Source organism: Rhinolophus ferrumequinum, chromosome 2 (assembly GCF_004115265.2).
Source record: "Rhinolophus ferrumequinum isolate MPI-CBG mRhiFer1 chromosome 2, mRhiFer1_v1.p, whole genome shotgun sequence".
Taxonomy (NCBI): domain Eukaryota; kingdom Metazoa; phylum Chordata; class Mammalia; order Chiroptera; family Rhinolophidae; genus Rhinolophus; species Rhinolophus ferrumequinum.
Window position 1 is genome coordinate 7,897,168 of NC_046285.1, and position 16,229 is coordinate 7,913,396.

Sequence of the window (16,229 nt, forward strand, 5' to 3'; positions counted from 1 at the left end):
CATCATTAATATCAGGAAAATACAAATTAAAACCACAATTAGATACTACTACACATTCACTAGAATTACCTAAAGATTAAAAATACCAAAATGTTGGAGACAATGCAGAGCAACTGTATACTGTTGAAAGCGTAAAAATCATACAATCACTGGAAAAATGTTTGGCAAAATTTTATAATGTTGAACCTCATCTACATTATTTATCAATTCCACTCTCATTTACCTCCTCTCCAAATTAAAGCATATGTCAACAAAATGATTTGTATAAGAAGGTTTATTGTAGCTTTAGTCATAACACAAAATTGGAAACAACACAAATATCCGTCAACAGGAAAATGGATAAACAAATTGTGGTACAGTCATATAATGCAATATTACTTGTTAATAAAAAGGAACAAACCAATAATGCAAACAAAAAGACTAATCAATCTCAAAAACATTATCTTGAATGAAAGAAGCCAGACTCAAAGGAATGTATACAGTATGACCTTATTTCCGTGAAGTATAGGCAAAATTAATGTATGAAGCTAGACATTTGAATAGTGGTTGCCTGAGAGGAATATAGAAATAGACTAAAAATGTACTCAACAGAACTTCTCGGGGTGATGAGCATGTTCTATACCTTGATTGGGATATTTATTACATGGGTTATACATTTGTCAAAACTCATCAAACTTTACACTTAAATCTATAGAATCTATTATATGTAATTCTCAGTTCAAAACGAAATAAAAATGTCTACAAAATATATTTTATTCTATTCGTTTACCTCAAGACTATTCAAGGTCTAACATCCAAATTAGATAGGCTGAAGCTGGGATTATGTGCTGTTTCCACAGGTGTGCACAGAGATATCCTGTCACACATTACACAGCTACCAAGGCAACAGTGCCAGGAAAACTATTAATCAAGATTTGATAGTGCCTATTTGCAATCAGAAGAAGAAAACAAAGAACACCTTGGGTTATATATAAAAGCGGGTAAAACACACCCAAAAGACCTATTCAAGCACAATGTTGGCGTTCTTAGTTCTCGTGACTGTGGCCCTAGCGTCGGCTCACCATTCTGGTGAGCACTTCGAGGGGTAAGTAAACAGCTCTTTAAATGAGCAAGTCTTTCTTCCTTGGTAGCCCCCAAATTTGAATGTTTTACCCAAATTTGAATGTATTACCCAATCTTCTTCTGCTATCTCACCATTCAGCGAGAAGGTGTTCCGGGTCCATGTTGAAGATGAAAATCACATCCGCTTACTTCAGGAGCTGGCCAGCACCCACGAGGTAAATAATAACTATACTATAGGTTTGCTTCACACTTACTTTAAAATCTTAGATTGCACTGTGGTTCCATCAAAGGAAGAATGACATGAAATATTAACTATAGCATTTTTGTAGCAAGAAATAAAAACTTGAAAAACATTTAATGCCACATACTTTCTTTTTCTGCCTAAATCAGATTGCCATAGCCCTCTACTATTATAAATCCAAGGTAACTTTTTAAAGAGCTGACAGAGTATGACAACTGGATGAGCTGGAACTGTTGCAAAGGTCATAGAACATCTAATGTACAGTCACTTCCCTTCTAAGGCAAAAAAGAAAAATGATCAACTTGGATATTACTGAAAAACTGGGCTTTTGTCCAACTTGAAATTCATTTCCACATCCCATGTATCATCTGTTCTCTTTGATTTTCTTTCATTCCAAATCAAACAGCTTGAGTTTTCATGACCTTGAGTCAGGCATTCTTAATGACACAACATGGTGGGGAAAAGAAGGTAAAAAGCCATGAGTGATTTCCATACTTTCCAAATATCTATGCTAGTAAAAAAAAAAAAGAAAGAAAGAAAGAAAGGAAGGAAGGAAGGAAGGAAGGAAGAAAGAAAGGAAGAAAGAAAAAAGAAAAAAAGAAGAAAAAAGAAATCCACTGTACATAGGATGAAAACCGACATTTTTATTTGTATTTGTAGTTTGGTAGGAAGCTATTGCTGATCACAAATTGTTCACTTAGGCCAATGCTGTTTCTTCATGAATATATAAACCAAAATAATCTACTAACTCCTAAATATCTACCTATCCATCTTTCTTTAGTTCTTTAGGCTTTTTATTACTTTTTTCTTTTCTTTTTTTTTTTTAGTTTTAAAGTGTGGAGAGATAAAAAAAAAAAAAAGATGGCAGAGAGTATCATAATCTGGAACAGATTCAGAAGTTTAGAATTGAAAGAGAATATAGTCATCTATCCCAGCATCCCACTCAAATCTGGAATTTCCTCCATAGAAACAGCATCCCTGGTTGTTAACCCTAATAAACTTGTTTGAGTACTTCTAGGGATAGTTAGAATACGCTTTTCAGAGTAGCCCATTTGTCTTAAAAATCATTCTAATTCTTATAGGAGCTAGAAGCTACCTTCTCTAACTTTGACCCATTGGACCTACTGAAGCCAAATATTGTCTTACCTCTATGACTTATCTTTTCCAGTCCTTCCATCATTTCCCTTAGCACTGGTTTACAGACACTCAATCATTCTGGTCACCTCTGGATATTGCTCAATCTTTCTCTCTATATTTCTTTTTTAAAATGTAGCTCTCAGAATTGACAGTGGACCTCCAGGTGTGCTCTGATTAATACATACTGCAGGACCAATGCCTGCCTGCATTTCTAAAGCAGATGTTTATTAATGGGGCTCACGATTCTTTTTAGCATCTTGAATAGAATACTCTTAGCTCATAGCAAACCTATGGCCAATCAAAACCACTAGGTTATTTTTTTCCTCACATGAATCACCCTCAAGCAAGATATTCTTCCTTCTGTGCTTGCCTAATTGATTTTTTAACCCAAATGCAAGATTTTATATTTACCCTGCTAAAATTTATCTTGATAACCTGTTTTCAGCATGTTGAGATCACTTTAAAAACAAATTCAGGCATCCAGGGTAATAATTCTTCCCCCTAACTTGGCACCACCAGCAAGTTTGATAAGCATGCCTTCTCAACTTTTATCTCTGTCACTTTAAAAAAAAAAATACTCAGCAAGTCAGGGGTCAGCCCAGAACTAGAGGTCTCCTTCATGGGTCGTTCACTCCACACATATTTATCATGATTCTCCAATGTTCCAGACATGTGTTAAGCACTGCACGTGATTCATTAACCAACTCTTCTTGGATAAGTTGGCTCAACTACCCATGTTTCTGGGGTGTTACCTACAGATAGCACTGTGCTTTCCAGTTTGTAAAGAAGAATATAAACACAGAGACTTGGTCAAATGCTTTGCTAAGATCCAGATTTAGCACTCAGGCTACTGGTCTCTTCCAATAATAAGATGAAGTTAATTGGGCTTGACTCATTCTTGCTTTAAACCATGCTGGCTCCCGGAGATCACAGCTTCCTTTGCTGAGCACTCACAATCCATCTGCTTCCAGTTTACTCTGCAGCTTTGCCGGAATCCATGCCAGGCCCCAGGAGCTCCTGCTTCTGGAATCCACCTGTTTTCCTCTTTATAAAATCCAAGACTTACACTTCCACTCCTCAGCAATCCCTTCAAGCTCTGATTCCTCCAAAATTGCTGAGAAAGTTCTGCAATCACATTGGCAGTACTTTTTTAGTTACCTGAAATTCAGCATTTTAGGTGGGTCGGAAGCCGAGAATCTGGATGCAGACCGCCTGAGTTCAATACCTGGCCCTACCGCTTGCGAGCTGGACCTTGGACACCTCTCTGAGTCTCAATTTCCTCATTTACCAAACGAGAATAACAGTATTTACCTTATAGGATTGTCGCAAAATTTAAAAGAATTAAAATAAATAAAGGACTTAGAAAGAACATATATAGTAAGAACTATGTAAGTGTTTGCTATTATTACCATCACTACATCTGGGATTTGGAGGTCAATTTGCAGAACCAATATAATCTCCTCTCTCATCTCCTTGGGATTCAATGTTCTCTTTCCAAAGAAAGTTATTTCTGCTAAAATTATAACATGTGACAAATTCTTTACTTATGTTAATTTCATCTCTCTATACAAGTAGAAGAAGCAAGAGACAGTGTAACTCCTCTGGATAGACAAAGCCCAACAAGAGTTAAAAAGGGCTACTTTCTCTCTTTCAGCTGCAGACATCGTGTTTTAGCTCCAAGCAGTGGGAGCATGTTTCTTCTTTCTTCATTTATTTCCAACATGGTTGAAAATCAGATTTGTATTCTCCTTACCCATCTTGCAAGTATAGCAGATTCTGGCGCGTAGCCTTCCTGATAAGATCATTACAAGGGCATCTCCTCTTTGTATTCATCCTTGGCCACGTGTCCTTCCTCCTGGCATTTGAACACGTCCTTTTAAAACCAAATTGAATGTATCGGAGAGATCTGTGACCACACAGTACTCTAGCCGCCTCTCCCTTTTCATCTGTAATTGTACAGTAAGGGCTTTAATTTACCTCCTTACAATCAGGGTTGCATTTGTTCCTTCAATAGTGATATTTACCATAAAACCTACTCTCTTTTCTCTGTGCTTTCTTGAACTCTGTTTCTCTAGGTTAAGGTACATGTTGATCTGTGCCTAGAGTAACCTGGTTACAGTCTTCTAACGTTCCCATCACTCCCACTGTACTAGTGAGTTCTCCACACTGTCTGGAATCAGGCCTAGACTAGAAGTCACTTCCTCGTCCAGCAAGAAAGGAAAATGCCACCAAGATAAATGAAGATTCCATACGATGCTCACCTTAGTCAAATGCAGTGTGAAGAAACAAATTTGTGTAAATTTGTGAAGAACCAAAAATCCCCAACACCAAAATTCTTGCATACGCCCATCTTATTCCCCAAAGAAACTAAGATAAAGACTATTTATCTTAACTTAAATGGACACACTACTTTATCTTGCTTTTGGGCTAGTTTTGTGATGTGTTTTAGGAAGGAATCTTTAGTTATCGGCCAGCTGGCTGATTAAGTTGACATTCTCACAGCGCTATCACTTAAAGATATTCTTTTATCTTCCAACAAATGTTCCTTATGGGTCTTTGTCACTCAGTTTCCTAGATTATAATTTTATAACCGCAGTTTTACAACTTCTTAACATACAATTCAATTCCCCATATCATATATATACATATATATACGTATATACATATATACGTATGTATATACATATACATACATATATATACGCATATATATATATATATGCGTATATATATATTACTCCATTTCCATACTTCAGACATAGATCTCATTCACAAGGTCTTAGTAATCACAGCAATTTATATTTATCTCCTTATACTAATATTTTGAGGATAAATGTTCTCGATTTTTTTGAGTATTATCTACCCTATTTTAGAGAATCCATCATTCTCACTGCAATATACAGAGGGTGCCAAAAAAACGTATACACATTTTAAGAAAGAAAATAACTGTATTAAAATTGTAATATTCAATATATACTGATAATAAAAGATGAATACAAGCCATGTGTTACATTTTTTTGGCACCTCCCGGTATATCTCTCTCTCTCTCTCTCACACACACACACACACATACACACACACAATATTTGGCAGAGCTAAGACCAATGGGCAAGAGGTTATGAGATCAGGGAAGACAACTTTCAACTAAAAGCAGAAAGAAATCCATCCATAAGATAATTAGGCTGTTCTGAAGAGGGATTAGATGTACTCAAGATTGTACTAGAACCACCACCAAGGAAACTGTGCAGGCATTTGTTGCTCTGAGTGGAAAGCTAGCATTTTAATATCGGTTCTTTCAGAGCAGACCCTTGGACAAAGATTTGCGGGCAAAGATTTCAAATCTTTGTAAGGAGCACTGTTAGAGAAGTGAGAAGTGGTACAGAGGAGGCCAGGAAGGCAGCCAACAAAGGGGGCGCTATTAAGCCAGCCCCCACAGAGGATGACTGCAGCTTAATCCTACAGGCTAATTCTAGGAAAAGGGAGCAAATCACAGGCTTCAGAATTATCCCACTGAGAAGTGGGTCACTGATTGAGCACTTCTCCAGAAACAGTTCTTTCTCTGACACTTCCTCCCTGCCTCGAGCTGTTAGCTTGGCTTTTCCTAATCTCAGGGAAAGATCTTTCAAGCAGAGATCAGACCTCGGCAGTAGGAAGTCCCCTGAGCACGCTAACAGGTCTCAGGGTGCTGCCAACTTGCCTACAGGTGCTTGGAGGACTTCATGTACTTTCCCAATTCTCAACTTCTGTGTCGATAATAAAGATGCACCTCCCTCTCCTATCCCACCTTGGAAGGACAAGAGTTTATTAGGAACACAAATTTAGAGTTAACTTTTAAAAACATACTTCCTCCTATAATGTGCTTGTCTTCATTGCCCTTCTCTTTCCAGAGCTGGCCAACTGGAATTCTTACCAGCCCCGTGCTTTCTCTGTCCTTATCATGACATGCTTTACACTTCCTCGACTAACTTTTAACTTTTGACTCACTAGGTCACATGCTGTAGCCAGTCCTTATCAAATCATCAAGACTCTCTCCTTTCAACACCTAATGACAACCACACACACTTTTTCTTCTGGAATCCCTCCTGATGTAATCCTGTTATCCTGCTTCCCATTTCCCTGACATTCCCCATGCCCCTGACTCATGACTCAGCACCCACTAGACACGTATAGTGGCTTAGAGATTACCAGGACAAGATATAGGCTATTGGATTCTCCACAAGTGTATCTAAAATCGAGTCATCCTAACATCTTACCTTACCAGTTTCTATTAAACAACTTCTCAATCTGCCCAAACTCCTTTCCAAGTTTCCTAGCACTGGTCCCAAATATCACCACCTGCCACATCTCTAGCTTAAGACTAATTCGTAAACATTTAAACAGGGATCGTGCATGACACAGAGGCAGAGAAAGACCCACTCTCAGGCTCATCTCAGGCTGGTAGGCCTTTACTCAGCTCAAAAACCGAACAGGAAAGCAGACACTTACAAGAGGCAGCATGTCCTCGGTTAATATTTTTCCATGGGAAAAGGAGATTTGAAATCACACATTCACAAAGAAAAACATTAGAATTACCAAATACGTCATCCTGTTATTTTTGTGCATAATTTTCTCTCAAATCGCTCCCAATGAGGACAGAAGCCATGTTCGATTTTCTCACTATTGTTTTCCAGTCTCAGGTACAGAGCCTAGTACATAGTAGATCCCCAATAACAGCTGATGAATAATGAATAAATGAAAATGTCAGTACATTACCAGATCCTCGAGAGTATTTTGCATTTGGCCGTGGTACCAGGATGACCACTGTGGAAGGATAAACATTTTTCTCCTTTTTTGTATCCTACACAGGTCAGGCACACTCCTGGGTCCAATATTACTGTGATATGTACAGCACTAAGTTCCAAGATAAACTCATAAAATAAGTCCATTATTGTACTATTAAATAGTACAAAGGAAAGTTCAATTTCTCTGTGTTAAATTCTCTGGCTCTAGTTAATTCGTCATCACTCATTCAATGCATTTATCCATTACCACAAACATTGCTATCACAATAAGCAACTTCTCTAGAAAATCAATAATTAGAAAAGAGTAGTTATAGAATACCACAATTAACTAGCACTATGGGAAAAAATTATATGTTCTTCATGCTTGTTAATAATCAATTAAGCTGATGTAAATATGTGTAAACATTTGTGTTGATATGTAAGTGCTTGATCTCAACTCTTGTTCACTCAAAGGAGATATTTCTAAGAGATTTCATGGATAATTTGAGTTTGAAAATGAATCAACAGAGTAGAGCAATAGTGTGCTTGTCAATGATAATTTACCCATTGGATTATAGGTGCCCAATACAATATATCTTATTCCTTATTCAGATCGACTTCTGGAAACCAGATTCTGCCTCACAAATCAAACCTCAAAGTACAGTTGACTTCCGTGTTAAAGCAGAAGATATTTCCGCTGTGGAAGACCTTCTGGAGCAGAATGAACTACAATACGAGTAAGTTTATATTTTATAGCTATTACAATTCTCTCCCATGTATGCTCTCATCCAAGCCTCTGAACAACCCTGGGAAGGTAAAAATAAGACTAAGACCATGGCTTCCCCAGGGCCTATAAATAGGTCATGGCTGAGCAGGCCCTGGATTCCACATCTTATGACTTCAGGCCTGGTAGATTTTCTGCTTAGTTATTACTCCAATAAAAATGGCTTTGAACCCTTGAACTCCAAATCTGCAGTCAGATATCTGACCTCCTACTGGTTTAAAAGTTATATATAGACCACAGGCCAAACCTACTGACATTTTATTATCAGCTAGATACCATTTTCGTCCCAAATTGTTTCAAGTCTCCTTCCCAGGTGAGCAGCCAGACCTATTGTGAGCCATAAGGGCCGTTCATGCTCCTTTAGATTAAGGACCAGACTAGAGTCAGACTAAGTGGTCCTTCTGTCCTTTATTCCCCCAAGGCCTCACCACTATCTCTAATGGTAGGAGAAGGCATGGAGAAAAGGACTGAAAAAAAGGAAAGTGGTTCCCCAAAAGAATAGAGCTGGCTAAGCAGATCACCCCACACGTCCTCTCCCCAAATAGCACACTGGTCCATTTAAGCCTTTAAGATGAGGCAGTTGTCCATTTGTTCATCCAATAAATAGTGAGTGCCTATATATACCAAGTACTGAAAAGGACAGATATGGCCCCAACCCCTTCTGTGGAATCAAACTTTAAACAAAGAATTGCAATAATGTGTAGTACATGTCAAGAAGAGTAAAGAGCTGGAGATGCAGGGGAATAGAACAAGTCTAGGGCCTAGAAAGTGCCACCCTAAGAAATGAGGCTTTAGCTGAGAACTAAAAGATGAGTAGGAATTAACCAGACAAAGACAAGACAAAATCATACTCTAGTGAGAGAACAGACTGTATGCTAAGGCTTAGAACTGACAGAGACCATGTTGACCTCGAGGCATTTACACTAGAGGGAAGGAGGAAGTGGGGTCTTTAGTCCAGAGCAGAGTTCTTCCTCCAGGGAGTGGGTCAGCATGAGGTAAAGAGACCAGGTTGGGCTCCAGTTCTGAACATTCGAATGTTTATCCAACAGTGCCCCATCACAAGTTCAAGGAAATGTGACCTACATAATTTTAACAGAATATTTATCTTGTTTTTCACATCTAAAGAATATAGATTAGTATTTATGTTAGCATGTCAGTATTTTCACTTATACAATCTGTACCTCCATCAGAAGTGGAGGTACAGATTTACACAATAAGTAAATTCTTTGGGGGAAGAAAATACCAGATTCAAATCCTGGCTCTGCAACCTCCTGGCTGTGTAACCTTGGATAATTTACTTAACCTTTCTGAGCTTCAGTTTTCTTATCTATAAAATGAGGATATAATGCCTCTCTCAAAGGGCTGTGTGAAGAGGAAATAAAACAATATGTAAATAAATTGCAACTGATATTACTATTGCTGAGGACGCTGCTATGGTTTAGTATCATACAAAGAGGGAGATGGTACATTTTTAAAGGTCAACAGAAACCGTTATGTTTAACCCCATTATCATGCTTCACACAGCTTAGCTATCTGCTTCTGCCTGTGGGAAGTCAAAATTTGACCTTAAGAATCGACTGTCTTTTTAAAACAAAGATATAACACAGTAAGTTTCAAAATGTGATTAAGGTTCATGTCTGTGACATTTTGCTCTTCTTATTACGCTAGGAGGGACTTCTAAATTCCTAGCCTTTAGGGGGCCTTCAGTAACATCAAAAAAGATGAGTTTCTTTATAATTCTTTAAGAAAAACAAAAGGAAGATCAGGCACCATAAGCTTACCCTAGCCACCTGAATGATGTCCTAATTCTACCCATATCACAAAGCCATAAAATGGCTTCTAATCACATATCGATCTTTTATTGGGTGGGCAATGCACATACTTTTGGAGAGTAAACTTTGGGGGAACTGTGTATGAATGTTGTCTCCTCTGGACACAGGGCATTTCCTGAGAGCTAAGAACTTGTTAACTTCTGCTTCTCTGTTCACTGCTTAGCATATTTGTAGCATACAATTTTCTAAATATTAAATAATAATAAGTCCCTAGAAATCCTGGAGAAGCACACCAGCAATATCCTTGCCGGGCCTGCAAGCAATCCCTAGGCAACCCATTATTACCTCATATGGTAACTATTTTGTATTTAGATCTCTTCCTGCCAGCAAGACTTTCCAGTAGTGTTTGTATACAATAGGAAACATCTACAGCTTTTTGGATGTTTCAGTGGTTCCAACCCCCTTCACCAAGGCCTGTATCATTTGGCAACTTTAATCAGATTTTGAATCACCACAGGAAAACATTCACAATGTGTGCACCAAGAAAAATCACTCGTTTTAAATGTGGCACCCGTAGGTACAGAGAGACTAGGGCTTGGATGGTGTCATTCTCCTATGTATGGTCTGAAGCCAAGCTGAGGGGACCTTTCTGTGGGCAGCCCTTGGCAGAACTCCTTCCTGCGCATCTCAGGAAGGTTGTCTTTGCCCCACGCAAACCGGGGACAGACTGACTGCTTGTTGCTAACTGCCAACGCCGTCATTTTTCTGTATATTCAGACCCGCACAGGAAAGTGTCCTCGGATGGTAAGGGTCACGCCAGAGGTAGTTCTGCGATAGCAACAGGGCACGCCGTCCAGTACTGACCAAATAAACACTCCTGCGTCGGGAACCTGAGAGGCAGAGAAAACTGCGGTGTGTCTCTCCTCCTCAGACGCTGTATTTCTTGCTCTGTTGGGAGTCCCTGTTATCTAATTTGCCTGCGTGTTTGTTTTTTGTTTAAAATAAGTTGGATAGCACTATAAAACGAACATATAAAAATATAAAATAGTGTATATGCCTCTGGATGTTGAAGCTGTAATACGGTCCCTATTACACCAAGAGGCATCGTTTTAATCTCCTAGAATAGAAGCTCATTATTTAGTTATAATATTTTGTAATATAGCTAAGGTAGTGCTTTGCCCTCAATCTAATAAAGTCAAATAATCATGGGGCTGGAAAGGATCATTTTAGGTCCATCCCCCGCCTTCATGCAGAAGTCGGCACCACATTTCAACCTCATTCTGAGAGGCTCTTTGCAAGTTACTAGAGGTGATGACGTTACTCTTAGGTGTTCTCTTAAATGTAACTGCTTTTTAATGCTTCTTTGTCCTGGTATTGATGACCATGTTTAACATTTAACAGTCCTAACTCTAACAGAATGTCTCGTCTTAATACCAAGCAAAACACCAACCCCTATAGAGTCGCTGATTCTCCTAAATAATTTTAATTTGCGGATTGGGTGCAGGAGAAAAAGCAGTGATATGTGGTGGGAGCGCTGCTGCCCCCTCCACTCAGAGATGGATCCTGATACGTCAAAGATCGTCACCATGGTTACGGTCTTAGATACAAATATCTAGTGAAAGTCCTGAGGCTGTGGAAGGCCTGCGAGCAATCAACTACTATTGTCTTTTCTCTGGGCTCCACCAAGAAACCGTGCGCCCTAGATGACATAGTACGAACTTGCTTGCTGACAATGGGAAATCTTGTTAAAGTGAAAATAGCTGTCACTTATCATTCCCTCTTGGACTTTGAGTTTTGTCATTCAGTCAGAGAAGTTCATCCTTGTTAGGCAGGATTTGTTCTTTCAGTTTGAGGATCTTGGAATGTGGTTGTTTTCTGAAACTTCTGTTTGTTGATTTTTTTTTCTCCTAGTTTTCAAGGTTTTTGTTTTGTTTTTGTTTTTAGGTTTTCGTTATATTTGAAAATCATTTTCCTAAACTATCTCTATTCTAGGCATTAGTTCCCTCCGTGTTTTCCTGGATTTTATGAAAATGGTACCTAGTAACTTTACCATAGTTTAATTTTTTTTTCATAAACCTTGGGAGACATCTATGCAGGCCTATGGATTTGAGTCAAGTCATTGCATCTTAGAACTAAACAGGACATTAAACACCACCTAATCAAATGCCCCCATTCTAAAAATTATAAAATTAAGGCCTAGAGATTAAATTACTTTTCTGAACTCAATTTATGAGTTAGGCAAAACAATGACCCTGATATTTTGATTTCTAATTTAGGATTTCTTCTTCTTCTCCCCTTTTCTTACCAATCCAGTGTGGGTGATGAATATAATTATAGCACTTACTGTAACCACTGTCCCTAACTGTAGCAGGTAGAATGACTGTCCCTCCAAAATGTCTGCATCCTAATCCCCAGAGCATCTGAACATATTATGTTACCCAGCAAAGAGGAGTTAGGGTTGTAGATGGAATGAAGGTTGTTAGCAGCTGAACTTCTTCAAATGGGTACATTATGCTAGATTGTCCAAATAGGTCCAATATAATCACAGGGGTCCTTAAAAGTGGAAGCGGGAGGCAGAGAAGGTCAAATGATGCCATGTGAGCGTGAGCGGCTCTTGCTGCCTGGAATATGGAAGGAGAGAGCAGAGAGCCCAGCAGTGTGGCAGCCTCTAGGAGCTGGAGAGGACAAGGAATCAGACTGCGCCCTAGAGCTTCCAGAGAGGACCACGGCCCTGCTGAGTCCTTGACTAGCCCAGTGAGACCTGTGTTGGACTTCTAATAGACAGAAGTGTGAAATAATAATTTCCTGTTGTTGTAAACCACCAAGTTTGTCGTAACCCACAGCAGCCATATAAACTAATGCACTAACCAAATACTAATGGCTGCTCGATGAGAAATTTGCTTTCCACAGAATACATTTTAAAATCTGCTCCTTTTCCTTTTTATAAAGAATCGACCTTAAGACCTTAAGACAGTATTTGCCTTTTGCTAGGAAGCAAATATCAGTGAGCATTAATTTATTGCATTTTCCATAAACAGACACAAGTTCATGCCCAAGTTAACCAAATGAAGGAGAGACGGGGAGGGAGGTTCAGAGGGCGTCTCTGACATGCTCATCAGGGCGACCTTGGTGCAGCCAGAGGAAAAGGAGACTTTTGATGTACTGCTGCGATTTTCTGTGGGCAAGATAAAAACATTTCAAGGCTTGACTGTGAATAGAAGTTTCTGCAGATTAGCCTCTGTCCATAATATTCCTGGTGCTGTGATGCTCCTAAAAGTTTGTCCTTTCAGAACACACTTTCCACACAAAAGTAGCAAAGAGAAACAAAATCATACACAGACACCCCCTCAGGCCTACCTCTTCTAACAGGAATTTCACCTGAACAATCATTTATAGATATAAGCAGGCCTCAAAGGTCCTGTTACCCATTTTCCTATTAACTCACTACATAACCATTCTTAGGTTACTTTAAAACAGCGTAAAGACAGGCAAGCAGAAACTAGGTCTTTAAACCCAGTATTCTTTTGTCTAACAAATTTTTAGCTTGTTAAGATTTCTGAATTTCCACCCGTCAAGATATTTTTCTCAAAACCTAGAGAAAGGCCTCAAGTGACGAGACCAACTGTCCCAGTTTACCTGGGACTGAGTAGGTTCCTAGGACATGGGACTTTAGTGCTGAACCCAGGAAAGTCCTGAGGAAGAAAGACCACAGATAGGACTCAAGTGCATACTTGCGTGTGGCAGCCCACAGCCTTGACCTAGAATGCCCCAGATACCAGCGTAAACCATTTATTTTCCAAGTTTAGGATCCTAGGACACCCAAATATGTGAAGTCTGGGCCACGGAAGAGCCTGCCTTGCTCGGGTGCCCCAGTATCCTTCTCAATGATTTCTCCACCCTTTGTGATCATCATCTCAGGTTGGGGGACTTTAGAAACAATCAAAGAACACGTGACTCCATGGAGAATGCATTGTACCATCTTAAATGCAATGACTCTGGTTTTTCGCATGTGTTCCCTGGGAAATATACTTATGTTGACAGTAGCACCCATTTTTATTTATTGCAGGGTATTGATAAGCAACCTGAGATCTATGCTGGAGGCTCAGTTTGATAGCCATGTCCGTGCGACTGGACACAGTTACGTGAAGTACAACAACTGGGAAACGGTATGATGCATACTTGATTTAGTCAGACACCGATTTGGGAATTGAACCAAGAATGTCACATTAACCCACACGGTTCCGTTTGGTAGATAGAGGCTTGGACTCAGCAAATTGCCAGTGAGAATCCAGACCTCATCTCTCGCAGTGCCATCGGCACCACATTTGAAGGACGCACTATGCACCTCCTCAAGGTAATTGTTCTTAACCATGACCTTGCTATATCTGAGGGCTTTAAATCAATGAATTCTAACACATGAACATCTGTTCCACAGATATGCTCATCCCAAACATTTTTATAACTCTTTCACTGCCTATATCCCCCAGGGAATCAAACAGATTTCCCAGTTTCTTTTACACATGTGGGTTTTTAAATCATTATTTTGATTTACTCAAAAGTAAAAATGCAATAAAATAGGGGCTGTCCTATAAATTTAACTACGTTCCTGTAAGCAATGTAAATGATCATCTACCTTGATGAAATGCTTCTGCCCAGATGTGGTTTGCAAATCCATTTGCTACAGAGCTTCCTACACTTCATGTCTATCAGACAAAGCGTATCAACAATTTGTTTCTGTCATCCTCTAATGCCATTTTTGTCATGTAATTCTAATGAAGAAAATTAAAAACTGAGGAATAAGTGGGAGAGAAGGAAAAATTCTTACAAGATTAGCAACAATCATGATTACTTCTAATTACTCATCCAGTTGTCTTGGTCATGTCACCTAATAATAACAGCTCAAAATAACCTTTACATGAGTACAATTAAGCAGGGTAATCAAGCGTCTTCTGAAAATATGAGCTTGTCAAGCTTAATAAAAATAATGAACAGCAATGTAAGTCTGCAGCTCACACACTGTGAGTGTCTAGAGGTAAGAACATACTGTGCTAGTATTATGTTTTAATGTAATCACGGGATGTAGCTCTCGATGCTGCCGAGTTTCACCTGTTGAGTCCAAAGCCCAGAAGGCTAGTGAATGGTAAGCCTTAATGTGATGAATCACAGTTTCTCTTTTCCTTTTGTTTGCAATAGGTTGGCAAACCTGGACCAAATAAGCCTGCCATTTTCATGGACTGTGGTTTCCATGCCAGAGAGTGGATTTCCCCTGCGTTTTGCCAGTGGTTTGTCAGAGAGGTCAGTAGACACAGTAATTTTTTGCAGAGTGAGGCAGAAAGTATTATTTTACTTCAGTCAATTCCTTATAACCTAGCTATAATAAAAGAGAATAATAACAGAAAAAAATCATAATTCCAAGTCCCAATTTTTGGGTATTAGTCGCAGCTTTCACCAAAAGACCTTTTATAAGGCAAGACTTTCTTTAAAATCAGTTAATACATTGCATTTATTTGAATTTCACTCATCTGAACTTTCACACCACCTTTCGTGGAGAGGCTGATAGGTAGTATAGTGGACAGGTCATTTAAAAGTTAACGATTGTGGATAAATTACTGACTTGATCATTATCTCCTAGATAATCACTGTATACTGCAGCATAAAAGAAAACAGTACACAGCAGTCCCTACTCTAAATGATAGTTTTTCATTCCTTATCATTCTAATGATAAAATATATTTGTGAAAGCCCTTTACAAATAAAGTTTTTAAATATCCATAAGCCCATATTGATATAAATAGATGATTTAATAAATAAATTAAAATGAGTGAAGGAACAATTCTTTCTTACAGAATTACAACTAATGAATGTAAAAAGAATGAGCAAAATTAAAAACCACCATTAGAACACCATAGTAAAAATCGCTTCAGGAAAATCAAGGGATGGGTGCAAAAATCATTGGGCAAAAGTATAAAGAGAAATAGGATATTTGCAGTCTCAAAGTATCTCCTCAAAAATATGTATCAAATTACAAAGACAAAATTTACAGTAGAGAAACCTAGCAGAAACTACCTTAACGAAATGAGCAGGTTAAAATCACCTATATAAGACAAGCAATACATTGGACCTACTGATATTATGCACTGAAAAGGTACATCGTCTTTGTGGTGTTCTTCCCCCAAATGCATAAATTTCTCTAATCATAAAAAAAAAAAAAATTAAAAAAAAAAGAAAAATCAGGTAAGACCAAATTGAGGGACCTTCTGCAAAATAACCAGCCCCGTACTCTTCAATAGAAGCGTCAAAGTTATAAAAGACAAGGAAAGAGTGAGGAACCATCACAGATAAGAGGAGATTACGGAGACATGACAACCAAATGCAATGTGGGATCCCAGATTGGGTCCTAGAACAAAAAAAGAACATTAGTGGAAAAACTGGTGAAATCCGAATAAAGCCTATAATTTATAGTATTGTACCAAT

The 16,229-nt window shown here is 38.6% G+C and overlaps 1 protein-coding gene across 1 annotated transcript in view; it reads left to right on the forward strand.

Annotated features, from left to right (window-relative positions):
• Positions 1 to 1,013: 1,013 nt before the first annotated feature.
• Positions 1,014 to 16,229, forward strand: part of CPB1 (carboxypeptidase B1) — a 31,327-nt gene continuing 16,111 nt past the window's right edge. The window contains exons 1-6 of the mRNA XM_033134300.1: positions 1,014 to 1,084; positions 1,202 to 1,277; positions 7,813 to 7,937; positions 13,823 to 13,922; positions 14,009 to 14,110; positions 14,950 to 15,051. Coding sequence (XP_032990191.1) covers positions 1,014 to 1,084; positions 1,202 to 1,277; positions 7,813 to 7,937; positions 13,823 to 13,922; positions 14,009 to 14,110; positions 14,950 to 15,051 — 576 coding nt within the window. The remainder of the gene's footprint in view (positions 1,085 to 1,201; positions 1,278 to 7,812; positions 7,938 to 13,822; positions 13,923 to 14,008; positions 14,111 to 14,949; positions 15,052 to 16,229) is intronic.